This window comes from Scardinius erythrophthalmus (assembly GCF_964197995.2).
Source record: "Scardinius erythrophthalmus genome assembly, chromosome: 4".
Lineage (NCBI taxonomy): Eukaryota > Metazoa > Chordata > Actinopteri > Cypriniformes > Leuciscidae > Scardinius > Scardinius erythrophthalmus.
Window position 1 is genome coordinate 3,112,499 of NC_138224.1, and position 17,716 is coordinate 3,130,214.

The following is a 17,716-nucleotide window of genomic DNA, read 5'->3' on the forward strand; positions in this document are numbered from 1 at the left end:
TATTTACAGAAGCCTCTGACTAGGAGTAAGAGAAAAATTATGTGAATAAATGACTTTGTTTGCTGCTTTTCAACACAAACCTGACTTTGTGCGTCGGTTCTTGTCGTGCATGTCAAATAAAATCTGTATTTTTTATATCAGTATTTATTTATTGATCCTTACTCATTTCAAATACAGTTTTCGTAATGTAATTTACATGTAAAAATACTTCTATTATTTATAACTAAAGTGGAAATTTATACTTACTGCTAGTTGCATGAGGCAAAGGAAGTTGAAATCAAGAATAAACCTAAATACACATTGTAAAGCTGCTATTGGAACATTGAGGGTAAATGTAAATTATGTGATTACGCATTATTTTACAGAGAGCTTATGACCTACTAGCTACATCTGCCTTTAAAGTGTCGCTTTGGTGAAAACGACAGATGATTCTGCATTTTTGTATCCCTGCCCACGAACAGTCAGATCGGCAGAGGGTTATTAAAGGGTTGGTTCTGAGTAAAATCAACCTACACTCTCAGAAAAATGGTACAAAAGCTGTCACTGGGACAGAACCCTTCAAAGGGGTTCTAATATGTACCATTTAGGTACTAATATGTACCTTTGAGGGACTAATATGCACTCTTTAGGTACAAAGGTGTACCTTTTGAAAAGGTACCACCACAGTGACAGCTTTTGTACCTTTTTTTCTGAGAGCGTAGGGTCCTTTGCACCATGACTTCTAGCCAAACACCCCCCCCCCCAGAAGCCTTTTCCCCTTGGTTGAACATTATTAAAGTTAGAGCTTATTTAGAGATATCAGCCGAATGGTTTAGTGCAGGCGCTAATGGACCCAAGGCTGTATCTCGTAAATTACTCCACTAATAATGCCCAGAACGGTACCAAACTTATACAGTAGTACAAATAGGTTCTGTGCTCATAAAACATTGAAACTTGTAAGTACATTGGAGTTTATTGAAATAACACTTGCCTGATGGCTCATGCTACCTCTAACCCCGACGTCGACGTCACTTCCGTTATTTGGGAAAAGCCTGTAAAAGTCCTGGCAGAAAGCGATGCATAAGGATGTAGTGTAACGACGCCCAGTTCCAGGAATGCACTAATATTTTGTTGGTAGTACCAGTTTGCAACAATTATTAGTTAACACTAAGTTGTCAACACTTAGCGCCTGCACAAAGCCATCCAGCTGATATCTCTAAATAAGCTTTAATAATGTTCAGCCAAGGGCCAATAAAGGCTTCTGGGGGGTGTTTGGCTCGAGGTCATGGTGCAAAGGACCCAAGGTTGATTTTACTCCGAACTATCCCTTTAACAAAGCAGTTATTGTAAGAGTAGGCTTCTTTCTTTTGTTTTCTCTAGTCAGGTAACACAGACACCTTTCTACTACATAGGCAGCCAAATTTTATTGAAAGCCCATTTTGCTAGTGGTGAATTACCCCTTTAAGAACGAATGGTGCAACAGGATAAAGTACAGAGTTAGTTACAAACTGAGCTTCTATTGTGCACTTTACATTCCAATTTAAGTGAGAACTTATGAATGGCTGGTGCAACCTTACCCTGAGTTAGATGTTTATTTGCGTTATTGTTTTAGTTGCATGTTTCTATAATGGTGTGCAATTGATTTGTAGGATGTAATTGAAGAAAATAAGAGATGGTGGTTGCATCCAGAGTCAGTTATAAAAAGATAATGATAAAACAGTCAATTATTGAGGCTGACTGTTAAGTTCAGTATTTTCAGTGGTGGTACATTGAAAGGGAGACTCACTTCTCAATATAATTGAGACGTGTTGCTGCTTTGAGTGTTTTGAAGAAATGGAATAACCTTTCACAGTCGAGAATGTGTTGTTTTGTGTGTATTAACAAGTTTTTAAACTATGGCAACTTTTTAATGTTGTGTAAGCTAATGCCTTTGTCTTGTTGAATTGCACTAGTTTTGAAAAATCATCTGTTTAAGTCTATTGCAGATATAGTTATTCATACATGCATCTAACTATGGTTTCAGACGCACAGTCAACTTGCTCTCGAATGTTCACGGACCAGCTTTGTCTGTTCCAATATGGCGGACGGCTTATGTATAGCAGCCCATAGAAACAGCCGCTAATGAGGAATATATCTCTCTATGCTTCAGATCGACTGGTCGACTTTATATTTTGTTCTGCTCTATATTACAATTTTTTTTGCATGAGGACTCTTGATAGTTTTTTGCAATAAAAGGTTATAGTTTTTAAGCCTGTTTTTTTGGTTCCTCTTTTGAAAGGCAGCTACGCAAGTGTCTAGACTGTTAGAAGTGACAGCTTAATTATTGTTTTCACACAGCGTTTAGTTTAGTCATACTTTTGACATTATTCTGTATTTTGTCATTTCATATTTACTCTTTTTAGTCACTTTAATCACATTAAAATTACATCTAATTTTTGCTTACAGAAATAGAATTTTAGTGCAAAATTTAACCAATTACTTTATTTTTAATATTCGGTTCAATTTAATAATTGATCATGATTAAATTATTCAAAAAGGAAAAATATTTTTTTTTCAGAAAAAATTATCTTGAGATGTTATTTTTCTTAGTTTTAATTAAAATGTGTAAATATTATGATTATTTAGTCATTTATCATTAATGAAATCAAGAAAACGTCATTAACAAACTTTATTTGACAGTGAATGCATTCAAGAACTTGGGGAAAAAGCGCTGGGGTTTCTTTTATGTGGACAAGTCACTCAAATCATCCACCAATGAGTCGATTATAAAAATATATGTAGATGCAAAGAAACATTTATGGCCAATTAATATTTGATTGATCTCTATAAATATGCAGAAATGCATCCCTTAATGTTTCTCCCTGGCAGAATCGTAATGTCTTTCACTTAAATCCTGTAGGATGTGCTGCCATATAGTAATTGGTTCTTTCTGAGTGTCCTCCATTCGGGTCTGTTTGTGTGTTGGTCTGGCTGTAATCTGTGCAGAGGATCTCCACTGATGGAGTGCTGCAGCATTTAGGTTTTGGGACTCCCAGTACTTTTTACTAGTCTCTTCACATCTTCTCTCTTCAGCAAGCTGGCCTCTCATGACATTCCCATTTTGTTGTCTCTGTGCCGTGATAAGAGCGCACTCGCAGCTGCCGCTGGTTAAGATGTGCTGATATCAGATCTGTGAGGAAAGTCTGAGGAGAAAGTGGAACAGCTACTGTGATATTGAATGAATTCAAGGTGTTTTTGATTCGTTTGTGTCAGTGAGAAGTATAGAATTAAAACTAAACTCCATCCATCCATCCATCCGTCCATCTGTCCATCTGTCCGTCCATCCATCCGTCCATCCATCCGTCCATCCATCCATCCATCCATCATCCATCCATCTGTCCGTCCGTCCGTCCGTCCGTCCGTCCATCCATCCATCCATCCATCCATCCATCCATCCATCCATCCATCCATCCATCCATCCATCCATCCAATTGTTGATTAAACAGGTTGTCTACATTGCATTAAAATGTCAGATATTATTTTTGCACATTATTTGCATTATAATGTATGTAGTCTCTTAATCACGCTGTAGCACGCTGTAGACTCATTTATTGTGCTGTGCTTTCCAAACTAAATTGGAACCATTTCTTTTTGTCTGGCGCAGTGAATTTCTCTGTCATCCCTGTACTTACATATTTATGTCCTCTTGCATTATTGTACGTTTGTAAACAGGCTTCTGGAAGCAGCAATAGATAGTGTGCAAGGACATCCAATGATATAATTTAGTCGCTTAGCGTTTTTTGTTCAAAAACAGCTTTATTTTCAATAACAAGCATGATTTACAACCCGACTGGTAAGCATTCAGAGGTTATTCACATGCCTGTTTCTCTTTAAGGCAATAACCAGTTTCTATCATGAAGGTGTGGAAAGGTCAACCTGAACCAGTAGCGACATCATTAATCTAACTGACTCCGCAAAAAGTATATTAATTTACGGCTGATGCTTTTAATTTTCTTTCAGAGCCTAAACCAAAACACATCTATCACATTAATCCTCATCCCAGTCGGATCAGGCGAAATCTCTTGTGAATTGTCGAAACACTACACAGATTGAACCAGACAGTGGAGGCGGCTGACCTTGGGTGACCTCCATCGATGCCAGAGCCTGTCTCAGTCCACAAGTCCCATTGCTCTATCGCTGGGACGTACAGAACATTTCACACTGTTCGGCTTAGTCTCCGTCCTGAGAGAGATAAGAATACGACGGAAAGGTGCATGAAAGTGCCGTGAGAAAGAGATACAGTATCAAGTCGACTCTGTCTCTTAGCGGCAATGAAACATTCTTCACGGTGACTTACTGTCGCAGAAGATGTTGCTTTTCTCTGAGAACTGTCATCACAGCAATGCTTATATTGCAGGATCATGCAAATATGTTGTTTATCAGAATACTGTACCAAATAGGGCTTGGACGGTTACCGTATTACTGCAATACTACGGTCATGTGACGCCTACCGTGGGTCTGAGCTTTTCACCGCCATCACTGCAAAAAAACATTGGCCTGCACATGTGTGCAAGTTGTGTCTAATTACATAGATTCATTGATTCTAATGACATTGTGTCTTGCATGGATTCAAGGTTAATACGAGCAAGTACGACCTTTTGCGAGTTGGGGAGTGCAATGTTCCATGACACGTAATAACATTCCATTCGTATTAGAGATGCGCGAATGGGCTATTATTTCATCCGCAACCGCATCACAAAACTCATCCGTCCGCCATCATCCATCCGCACCAACGCATTTGTTTCTCATGTCTGTGAGGCAAGTAGCCTACAGTATGGTTTCGGTTCATTTATGAGACGAGCTCCAGTTCACGTGCAATGCAAAAGATCGCACCGGCGCCTGATTATATGTCTGCTATAGGCCTACATTTATTAATCCCAGGCTATTTGTTGATAAAACGGTAATTTAAAATTAAGATACAATTTATACAAAACGAAATTCAATTTAAAGAAAGGCTTTCTACAAAACAAAACTCAATAAAGTGGTCAAAATCATGTCTGACCCATCTTATGATCCTATCTTACTCATGCTGTTCACTTTTCATTTAATCAGCACAGATTAAATAAAAAAATAACATTATATTATGTAAACATAAATATGCAATATCATTTTTGTAATTAAGACATGTTGGAAAAAGGTGTTTATCTTTCATTTCCAATGTGAACATCATCATGTATTCTCTTGAAAATGATTTATTGTCAAATGTGTGCTGCATGTAAACTCCTCTTAGGAATTTCACATTCAATGCGAATGTCTATTCAGTGATTGGTCCATGCCAAATTACTGCCTGATGAAAATTTGAGGGGATTTAAAGCGGTTTACCACGGGAATTTCTTGCTTTTCAACCGTGGTAAGAAAAAAATCTATACCGTCCCAGCCCATGTACCAATTTTTTTTTACAATTGTCACCATTTACTTTTTAACTTTTTTACAATTTACACCATCATGTCCCTTCGAACTGGTTTCACCACTGGTTCGACATCAATGGAGACTGATGAAGCGAATGCCAGTTTTGATGTCTCTTATGTCATGAGAATCACGTGAGTCTAATGTATGACTTTGGAAAACTTGGGCCACATTTTTGACTCATTAATGTGTTTTAATTGTCATTTTTTGGGTTTGACATCACTTTTGTAGTGTGGAAAAGAGAAGCCTGTACATTCTTCCAAATACCTTTTTTTGAGTAAGTGATGGCAATTACTTTTTTTTTTTATCTCAACAATAAGCAAGGGCATGCAGGTCTGGGTCAATGTGAGAGTGTATTCGGGCCAGTGCTGCACTGTACTGAAATCCTACATTTTGTTGATTTTGTAAATCAATTTGTACACCTTGCAGACTTAAATATTCTGTTATGTCATTTAAATTATTTCGAATTCTGCTAATTTGTCACCAGGATAATGTTATCTTGGCTTTGTCAAACTTGTAAAAATAACCTAATTGTGATTGCATCACTTAGCAAAACAGGAGTAATATTTGCATTAAAAAAAATTGCAAAGAAAAATATTGTGCATATATTTACTGTACAAAAAGCAACTGGCTGAAAAAGTCCCCATCATTGAGTCCTTCTGATGGAGCGTTCCTCTCTTTGTAAGGTTGTGAGTCCTTGCATGTTGCATTTTGAATTGGGTAACATGTAAAATGATCTTCTTCGAAACAGCTGTCTCACTTGGTTTGTGGTCTGGCGTAATTTTCCACCACTCCCAAGATAAGTTGGCTGGCCTCTGATCCAAAGGAAGGCGGGGTGGATGCCAAAAGAATCAGAGTAATCTTGTTTCCTGTCCTGATGTGTAGTACGAGAGCTCTCACGATAACGGATGTTGTGTTTCCAAACAATCTATATTCATGTTTCATGTATTTTCAGCTCTTTTTCTCTCGTGCGGCCCTTTAAAAACGGCTGCCAGCTGGCACTTAAATGGATGAAAATTTAATTTTTACTCCCTTTTTTCAATGAACACTAAAGTACAGGTTTGGATGCGTCCCAACCTTATAGTAGAAACCAATATGTACGATTAGAGGATATTAACAGTGGCTGTGGTATCAGGAAACATTGATCCAGGAGGCCCAATCGACAGCACAATGGAAACTCTGCCACTGTTTATTCTAGTTTAACCCACAAATCAAGTCTGACTCCATGAAAACCTTGTTTGAAGACATTAGCATTCACCAAATGCTTTATTTCCCAAAGCATCTGGTTTATCTGCAGCTGAAATTGACTTTCTCCTCCTTGAGACTCCCAGACTGACCTGAGCTTTCACATCTCAGATTGGACGCCCTCCTGGTTTCCACAGGGACCCAGTGATCAAATGTAATTAAGTACAACCTCTCTGTAGTGTTCCTGTTTAAAGTTCAGTCTAAAATCTCCTACATTATTGAAATAAATATAAATGCTATAGATTTCTAGAGAGCGCGAATGAAGCCAGATTGTCATAGAAGATTGTTCCTTCCCATCTATTACGTGAGTCCGGGCAGACGGCATAAACGGCAGGATAATTGACTGTTGTGTCAAGCTGGTGATGTAATCAACTGTGAAATATTAATCTGCCTTATGAGTGCTTCTGCATAAAGAATCTCGCAAATGGTACATTTCCCTGTTCCCTTCACGAGTGTCCTTGAAAACCTTCCAGTGAGACTTGTTCTATTGACAGCAAAGAATGGGATGAAACCCAGGGCCACGCCAAATCACAACCAGCTCCAGGATCCTTTCCTGAGGACAACAGATCTCTTTGCCAGGACTCGCACATGACCTCACAGCGGAGTCATGCGCCTACCGCAGCAAAACAGCTGATGTAGACCGAGCACTTCCCTGCCCCTTCCAAATGTCCAAATTGTCCCTTCTAGTAATTGACCGTTCGCAAAGGCCCGCATTGACAGCCAGGACAGACCAGGTTACTTTTGATATGAAACAAAGTCTCAACTTTCAAATTTGGTCATTTTTTAAAGAAATTTAAACAATAAATACTGTTTTATGGCTCTTTAATGTGTCTGACATATTGCTGTAGAGCCTCAGATCCGATCATCTCTTCCTTCTAGTTAATTTATGGCATCAGATCCGATCATCTCTTCCTTCTAGTTAATTTATGGCATCAAAACATCAGAAGGAATTTTGTTTTAAACGCGGAAATGTGTCAGTACACTCCGTTTTTCAGGTTCAAATCCTCCAACGTTAATCTACTAACTCTCCTGACTGCTTTGTCGGACGAAAATGTCGGATTCGGCGGATGGCGGATTATGATTGGTCAGATCGCCTGTCAATCAAACTCCCTGTGAAGGGTCAATTCCCACCACTTCCTGCACTCCATTCACATTGGTCTGTAATAACGTGAGAAACCGACTGAGGCATTTGCAGTATGTGGGCTTCTGCGCATGAGGAACGTGTATACACAAGGATGCATTAGCGGTGATACAGCTATCCATGTGAGACTCATAAATTTCTCCGGGAGGCATTCTTCCAGCTCCGACATGGAATACTAGATTTCATTCAATCAGTTGGCCTGAGAATGCCATTGTGTTTATTTTTGCCAGTGCTGAAGAACAGGCAAAAGATAGATGGGTAACAGAATACACTGCAAGGATTAGATGATCGGGGATGTTGGCTGATTTATGGATTTATAATCCGAATGTTGGCAACAATGTTTTTTTTTTTGCTGTGAATATGGGAATTTTATAAAGCACTCTTGTGTTGCTCTCAATCGCCAGTGTATCCGCTGTCATCAAAACCCAGAATTTCATAGAATTGTCCTCCTCTGCAGCTGAAAAGCCTGAAAGCGACCGTTGCCATTGCATGCTTTGAATCCACAATGCATGCAAATGTTGCCATTCTTTAATCCAACAATAAAAATGAGTCCCAGCTCATCCAATAAATCCGACCCCTTTTGCATATTCGCACCGGAATACTTTCCGTCCATTTGCACTCAGCATTCTCATCAGTAGATGAAGTAAATGGTGAAATCTTTTGATTCCAATATGGAAGTATTTTTCAGAGGAAAGGGACGTCCCACCACAACACCGCCTCTTAGCCTCACAAATGTGGCCACCCTGCCTTTAATCCCTCCTAGTAGATAATCCGGAAGTTAATCCCCTCTTTGCAGTATGCAGAGGGTGGCATGATAGCACCATTTACTCACCCACAGCCCTGTTTGACCAACACTGCGAGGTTGCAGAGCTTTTGCCTTCACAGGAGTGGTGTGGACGAGACCCCGGCGCTTATGTGAAGCAGATGTGCTGGTAAGATGATGTGGCGAAACAATGTTTTAATTGCATTGAGGTCTAGTAGATTACTGTGAGCTCAGCACGACTGTGCACTGCATTTGCGGTGATATTCTCAGGACGTTGTTAGGTTGATAAATGGCGACGTGGACTCTCACTTGTTTAAAATAAAATCTAGACTTTGTAGCTTGGTCTGTTGCAGATGGCTGAAATTCTTGACTCTAATGAAGTGTTCATGGCAAGTTCCTGCTCCTTTAAACTGGAGTAATGAGATTTGCTGAATTACTGTCTTAATCACAGGCTGGATGGCAAATAGGGGAGGAGATGTTTATAATGATGTGATTTACAGCTCTTTCATGAACCCCCGTCTGTCTTTCCTAGCCCCCTTTTCCATTTATCCTCAACATTTTTTATACTTGATTTAATTAGAATATTTAGGCTACATGAATTACTCAGGTTGCATTTGAATAAAGAAACTGGAGGGAGTGTGCAAGATGACTACATTTGTGATGAGCATAAGAGGCTTCAAGGTCATGCTGCCACTTTGGGGTATTCTGAGTCGTTCCAAGGGCATTGCAAGTTGCTTGTACTTTAATATTACTAACTTAAAAATTGAATTATTAAGTAAAGGGGTTTTTCACATTTCACATCATGTCTTTCTGAATCTGTGTAGATTTAGAGTGCCACTGTAGAAAAGTAATGCTGGAAACTCTGTATCAGTGTGGTATAGTGAGCGATGACCTTGGGTAGTTTGCAGATTTTGTAACTTAAACTACTTTTAACATAAAGTGGCTCTGGCTTGCATATAAGTCCTAGACGTGCTGTGCATCGCAGTGTGAAATTATTCTGAAACATTATGTTGATAACTGTCGGACATACTCACCCTGGATGCTCTCCAAAGGTCTGTCAGATCTTTTAAACTCTCTAGAATTACTCCAAAACTTCCACACACACCCAAAATCCTGCTGTTCTTCCAGTGGATGACTCATTTTTCCCTATGGCACCATGCACTGACCTCACCTCCAGCAGAGAACATCATCAAAGCACGTGTATGGAACCCCAGTAACCATTACCACTTAAATATTTCACCACGTGCGCTCCGCCGGTCTCATTAAAGCACATCAGATCTGCACCCAGTGCCGTCTCGCCTTGCCCAGCACTGCTCTGCATATTAACACAAGGACTACAAAACACCATTTACCCGAGTGGGTTTGCAGAGCAGGCCTGGTTCCACAGTGACTGTGTCATGGAGCCAAAGAGTTCAAGGTCTGGATTATCATGTTTCTCTTTTGCATTAACAGCCAAACAAGGAGACGCTGGTGTTTGGGACATGTCGTTTCTGTGTTAATCTGATCTGAATCTCTCAGGTTCTCTATCCCGCAGTATCCGACGCTATGCGCTTATGTGATTTAAAGGGCTGTAGCGTCAGATTTGCAGGCCTAGCATATGTGGAGGCAATTTGCATGGTGTAATCCTGCGTTGTTCTTGTAAACCTTCTCCCGATTTGAAAGTCGCATTAAAATCAGCAATATAGTCTTGCTAGCATGCAGCTCCGGTCTCTCGTAGCTCAAACAAAAAGTCTGGTGGTGCTTAGCTGTTTGATGTGGTTATTGCCACTATGCTTTCATCCTGCTGTCATTTGACTCAAAGAAAATGCAGCTGTGTATTTCCCTGAGCTGTGAAGAAACCATGCATGTTTGATGCCCAGTTGCTTTGCACTTTGTTAGTACGTATATGAAATGGCTAGTCTGCTATTACATGACTCCAACGCTTCGTAGTTGAACAGGAAGAAGTCTGAATAAAACCTCAGTCAGTTCCTTTTTTCCTTTGAGGCCTTCCCTCATACCAAGCTTCTTTTGCCCTATTAATAATTCACCTGCCAGTTTTTATAATCATCCTGCATAGATAAATGCCTCTTAGAGACATTAAAAAGTAGATGTTGCTCTTAAAAGTAGGCTGGTACTAAATTACTGAATGAATGTGTAAAACGAGTTGGATTGTGGCTGGTTTGTGGTGAGGTGCATGGCTGTAGTTGCTGTTGAGTATTGACTAGAGCGGCAGGGTCGACAGCATGAGGTATAAATCAAAACTATAACTTATAAACTATAACTGCAGCAGATTTGGTACTAGTATCTTTCTTGTTTAAGTATAGTGGATAACTAATCAAACCTGTAATTCATTCATGAATGAAACGAGTGACTACTCATGAGCGAATCATTGAATTATTTATTCAACTGGTTTGCTCAAAAACAGTGTTTCATTCAGAATTGAATCAAGTAAGTGAATCGTTGAATCATTCTTTCAACCAATTTTTTTCAACACCACTGATTCATTCAGGATTTGCTCAACTCAACTGTTTATAAGTAATTGATTCATTCACTCAACTGATTTGCTCAACAACGATTCATTCAGGAACAGATCAAGGTATGAGTAATTGAATTATTCACTCAACCAATTTGTTCAACAACCTTCAGATTCTTTCAGGAACGAATCAAGTGACTACTCATGAGCGAATCATTGAATTATTTATTCAACTGGTTTGTTCATAAACAGTGTTTCATTCAGAATTGAATCAAGTAAGTGAATCGTTGAATCATTCTTTCAACCAATTTCTTTCAACACCACTGATTCATTCAGGATTTGCTCAACTCAACTGTTTGTAAGTAATTGATTCATTCACTCAACTGATTTGTTCAACAACGATTAATTCAGGAACACATCAAGGTATGAGTAATTGAATTATTCACTCAACCAATTTGTTCAACAACCTTCAGATTCTTTCAGGAACGAATCAACTGCCTGCAGGTGAATTCAAAATGCTACTGTAACTACTCTCACTATTTCTCCCATCTAAAGATATACAGAAATAGCATGAGTAGTATGCTATTCCAACCAGTGTTGCTAGTGTGTCTTTCGAATGTGTGTATGTCCAGGTAAGCATACATCATGTTGTTTGACTGCAGATCGTGTGGTTTCTCCAGACTATCCTCTGCTAATGCGCGGCTCAGCCCAGGACTGCCTTGCGCTAATGAGGTTACCTAACGTGCTAAACCCATTTGGTGTGAGGTGATAAAAGCGGATAGAAAAGAGGATGAGCAGAGCACAGGAGCCGATGGACAACCTGGGCTTGGTTCAGGGCCAGAAAGCTTCCCGCTGAACGGTTTTTCACACAGCTGAGCACTGAATTCGGCCCTGTTTGTGGCGGGAGGCCCAGTCTGTTAGCAGAATCAAGCCTGTGTCGTTAAACGCTCTCCACAGGGTCAGGTTTAACAGCATTTCTCTTGGGAAATGCTTTTGGGGCTCCTCAGTAGAGCTTAAAGCATGCATGTTTAACATGATTATAATTGTTTAAATGACAGGTAGCCACCATTAAGCTTGGAAATGCCAGTGTCAAACATGTCAGTTGCAATATATTTGATCGTGATAATGGAGATGTGCATTAATGCTTGACAAATAAACCCATCACTTTCGCTGCTTATGTGAACAAATTTTCATCTACTCATGCAGTAAATCGAGTACATTTTTGCAGGGCTAGTAATGCTGGGTTGCCATTTTGTTGCTGATGGTCATGTCCGGTCTTTTTACCTTCAAAGTATAATGTGGATGTGGCCGTTCTCGTCTACAGTTGTGCAGCATCTTACAGAGATTTTATTGGGTTTTATTCTGAAACGTGCTTTAGATGAATAATGAGATTTCTGATTCTTTGAATTGTAAAAAGTTTTCCAGATTGCCTTGTAATGAGCATAATTACTGTCTAATATAAATAATTGTTAGCCTAATAGGCCTAAATAATAAATTAGGAGAGAGACAGAGAATCAGAAAGCTACCGAGCAGATAATGTTGTTTTGCTGTGGCAAGGTCTGATTTGGCAATCAAGAAGGTCTGTTTTGAATGTAAAAAGCTTTGCTGTCTCTCTGTGACCTTAAATTGTCTCGCTAACCAGACAGTCTGTGCTATTGTGTTGATGGTTGAGTCTGTGATCTTGGTTGTATTGTTTGGTATAGCCCATTTCTTTCTAATATTGGGCCATAGCATCCATTTATACTGTAAGGGGTTTTACAGTCAAAGACCCAGAACCAGATGTGATGAATGAAGACTCGAGTCAGAATTATAATAAATTAAAGAAAATATTTACTGAAGATAGTTTGCAGTTTCATCAGCAGAAGTTCAGCTTCAAGACTCACACGGGAGTTTGTAGGCCGCCCTGTTTACAGTTACAAAGATCACAGCAGTTATACCCTACACCAAGGTCTAAGCTACGTCCTTGCTTCAGGTTAAATGATTCTCATTGGCAAAGAAATAGATAAACATAGTCATTTTCCACACATATACAGATAGACTGAAGCATATCTGTATCGATTATGCGGCTGACACTCGGACCCTGAAGTTAGGCACGTCGTGAGCTTTCCAGGTCTCAGATCTGCATTGCTGGTGGTTCCTTAACCTGTAACCAAGAAGACTAACACACACTCCGACACACAGCTTTTCCAAGGTTGGATTTGGCTAGGCTCTAACTATAAACAGGAGAGACGTCTCAAAACATCAAGATAATGCGTTCTTTCTCTCAATGAGAGCTACACTTTAGTATAATGCAGTATAGTAAAGCTTTAACAAAGAAATGGTGACGGTCCCTTAAACTATAGACTTCAATGACCCCTGTGACCATTGCTGTCATAGTACCCTAGAAAAACAGATGAATGTATTGACACAAGACATTTCTTAACAATGTCAACTGGAAGCCGGGCTAAATGAGCAAGCACTGTTAATGCATTCAGATATCAAATATAGACATTAGAGAAAACATGAAAAGAACATTTCAGTAATCACACTGGTAACTTCTATAACAAAATTGTAAAATCTCACAAGCCTAGAGAAGTCATTCAACTCTTGTGATATTTAGAAGGAAAAATATTGATTCATTCTTTAATTATAATCACTCATTACATACAGTATAAATTGAAGCAGCAGATTATTCCAAAATCCACACCCTTCAATACCCTTATAATGCATGATTCAGACAACCAGTATTTATGAAGGTTTGCAAATGCACACGTCTAGGCAGTATGATTAAAATATATCACATTCATCTGTATTTATTTACATATTTATGTGATTTGAATTCATATTTTTTTATGTTTATAAAATTTCATACTAACTTTCCTCCTAACATTTTTTTTTCTTCTATCATAATAATTTTATTTTCTTGATAGAGTTCTGTGGTTGAAATGTCTGTCCAAATTTGTGCAAACATTGATATCAATAATTTTAACACATTGAAATCTTTTCATCTATTCATTGCACTCTTTGTTTTGTTACATTTTTTTTTGGAGGTGATTTGTATTTATTTTGTTTTTAGGAAATAAATAAATTGTATACATAACAGGCTTTTGATTTGATGTGAATGATGATAGCTTTAAGAAATGGGAAAAAATACAAGTTTTACTCAAACTCAACTCCTTGGACATGCTAATGGGCGTAGTTGAAGAAAAAAACTACGCTGTTTGTTGCTTCTTCATGTTTGTAGGCCGTTCTGGACATGCATGCTTGACTACTGGAAATGAGATATGCTTGAGGAACTATGCAAACTAAGGAAAAGCTAATTACCTCTTGTCAAAACACCAATAATAGTCTGTGAAACGGTCTCTGTTAGCTGATTTTTTCCTGAAATAAGACGAAAAGACATCAGCAATAGCAGTGACAAAAATAATTGTGAAATATCAAGCAGAAATGGAGCAGAGTTAAATTTAGCGCTTAGCAACGTCACCTGACCACCGTGGCTCTGGGGAGCTTATTACAGCAAAAGCGTAACACTTACAGATGATTGTCAGAAATACAAATACCAGAGCAGAGCTGCAAGCTTAAACTTTCCACGGCGGTTGACAGCAAGTTTCGTCTGACAAACAGACTGCAGTAGGGTTCACTTATGATACCAAAGTTTCAGTAGTTGATAATACCAGCGAAACTGCATGATTCCCAATACGAACCTTGATATCTCAGCAAAACCAAATATGCTACTGAACATTGCTTAAAGAGGTAGTTCACCCAAAAATGAAAATTCTGTCACTAATTGCTCACCCTCATGTCATTCCAAACCCATCAGACTTTCGTTCATCTTCTGAACACAAATGAAGATCTTTTTGATGAAACCTGAGTGATTTCTGTCCCTCTATTGACAGTGACGCAACTACCACTTTGACTCTTCAAAAAGTTCATAAAGAGATCGTAAGACGAATCATATGAATTGAGTGGTTTTGTCGAAATTTTCTGAAGAGACGCGATTGCTTTATATGAGGAACAGATTTAGGGCCCTATTTTAACGATCTAAGCGCATGGTCTAAAGCGCACGGCACAAGTTCACTTATGGCGTGTCCGATTCCACTTTTGCTAGTTTAACGACGGGAAAAATGGTCGGTACTCCCGGTGCATGGTCTAAAAGGGTTGTCCCTATTCTCATTATTAGTAATGGGTGTGTTTTGGGATTTACGTGCGTTAAACCAATCAGAGTCTCATCTCCCATTCCCTTTAAATGCCAGTTGCGCTCGTGCCATGGCGGATTCGCTATTTACATGACGGAATTTGATCGTGGAAAGACTGAACGCGTCTCCAGAGCGCAGACCATCTACAGGAAAAGCCGGATTCACCATATCTTTATGTGCACAATAATAATCTTTTACATTGTAATCCTTTTATTTTAAATATTTGGCATGTTTGTGTGCTGCTGTGCGTCCCTATGTGTTTAATAAGCGGAGTGTACGCGCGTTGTGGACTCGCCTATAGCTGCACATTACTAACGCGCTCATTAAATAACAAAAAAAAAATTCACCATTGACTTTAGACCAGGTTTCAGTTGGTCAATGGCTCAGTCTATTTCTGTTGCCTCAAAATAGTAACGCGCCAACAATGCGCCAGAACACACCTCGTTTTCAGACCAGCACACCCATGGGCGCACAAATGGGCACAAATGCATTTGCTTTTTATACAAAGTGGCGCAGGACGTGAAAATGATAACTGCGTCGGGCTGAAACTAGCAAAAAACACTTGCGCTTGGCGCTGCATTGTGCCGGGTGTAAGATAGGTCCCACAGTCTTTTATTCACATATTAAACATTCATCAACTCACACATCACTTCTGCAAGAACCAATGAGGTTTATTCTCGTGCGTCAATTTATTTCATAAGTGTATTTATTTATTTAATTTTTCTCATTGGTAATGAATCTTTTTAGTTCAGGCTAAGGCCCATTAGTTCAGTTTCTCATTTTCTCTCGTCCTCCCACACTGTCTGCCACTCGTATCCTCAGTCCTGGACCGAACACACCAGATTGTATGTTTTGGCTCAGATTGTTTTCGATCACTCCAGTCGTGTACGTTGCTGGAGTGTTGCAGCGGGGGAGCCGTGAAGCACAAGCAGCTCCTTCAGATGCACTCAGTAAATACAGCGGCCAGTTACAAACCAATAAAACCCCTCACATCGGAAACGTCTTTGATTTCCAGCTCGCCACAGCTAGCTTGCAGAAATTCCTCCTCTAATCTGCTGTAACCAGATAAGGGTCGCCATTGATCTTTCGGGTAGATTATAAGGGTGACTCTTGTTGGAATGAAGGGAGTTTGTTAATAGAAGGGCTTCGTTCTAATGATCTCATCAATGCGCTCTTTTATTGCGACATGCTCGTCAGCAGTCTCGTGCTGTTGTGTATAACATTCAATGCATTTCCCTCCAGGGTTTCTGTAGTAGTTTTGATGTCGTCTTTAACGAGTGTGTGCTCGTGCGTGTGGGTGTAGTTAAAAGCGTGCGTATCTTTGTGCAGTAACAACCAGAGGCAAGAATGCCACAGATCCCCAGATTAAAAGCCTTTTAGACGTCTCTGCATGTCGGATGAGTTTAAAAGTGAGTGATCAACCTGTAGTCGGACAGATGTTTAAATTACTCATTAGGCTACTCGATGTGTAAAGACAACCAGTGCTAATAAGCAATTTGTGAGCAGTTTGAACCACAGTTCTTCAGTTCAAAGTGGCACATGAAACTGAATGCCTGACACTCACTGAAGTTTTAGTACTAAAGCGAAAAGCACCGCTGGCAGTTTGCAAGAATACAGAGAATGCAGAGATCGAGTTTGTTAACCGAGCTGCTGAGATGCTCCACGCATGCCAATGATAACAGTGCAACACTTTGTTATGAAACACAAAGCGTGTGAGACACATGCATTCCCAAATACATGTTTTTGGAAACCCGAACCAACGGCACATGCAGAGACTGAGTTTGTGCAGCATTTGTTGTGAACTGAGCAGCTCTGAGAAACACGTAACCTGTACTAATAATGTGGTTCATGAATACTTGTCCATGAAACGCGGCACTTCTGGTATTTTGCTGGTAAGCCAACACCGGATTTTTTTAAATGGAGTACTCATATTTAATCGTGAAATCGTGACACCACTAAATTCAATTAATTATGCAGCCCTGTATAACACACAATGTACACTGCGAGCCAAAGACGTGACAAAATGAAAGCTCTACGATTATTATCATGCAGCGTAAATAAGAGATTTAGACACTTGTTGATCTAGTCATGTATAAAACAATTCTCAGTTTAATCAGATTATAATATCGAGGGAAATAAGCACAATGTCACTCAACCGCATTCAGATCCATTAAACCTCATTCACCCTTTTCAACCCTCTCTGGGATCTCTGTCTTGGGTCTATAAGCCTATAAGTGTCTGTTTTCACAGTCCAATAGGCGGTGACACGTTCAGGATGGTTGACTGCTTGATTGGCGAGAACAAGTTCACCTTGTGGTTTTGGAGACGTAACTTTTGGGGGAGAGTGTGTTGGCGCTCTCGACTCAATGGTTTTGCAGTTACTAGTCTATGGTCAGTATAATATTCAGTGTTTTTTTTGCACATCAACTGAAAACAGACTAAAATATCGATCTTGGGATTCAAGAATCGATATCAGTTCATCAAAATGAAGATTTCAATATTAACCAACCCGGCAA

The 17,716-nt window shown here is 39.5% G+C and overlaps 1 protein-coding gene across 18 annotated transcripts in view; it reads left to right on the forward strand.

Annotated features, from left to right (window-relative positions):
• plekha5 (pleckstrin homology domain containing, family A member 5) overlaps positions 1–17,716 on the forward strand; it is a 156,306-nt gene that overhangs the window by 12,585 nt on the left and 126,005 nt on the right. The window contains exon 4 of one of the 18 annotated variants that reach the window (XM_081364340.1): positions 3,979–5,998. The exons of the other annotated variants lie outside the window; for them this stretch is intronic. Within the exon in view, the coding sequence (XP_081220466.1) occupies positions 3,979–3,985 (7 nt within the window). The 3' untranslated portion in view covers positions 3,986–5,998. Of the gene's footprint in view, positions 1–3,978; positions 5,999–17,716 lie in introns of those variants that run through there. 18 annotated transcript variants of the gene reach the window in all.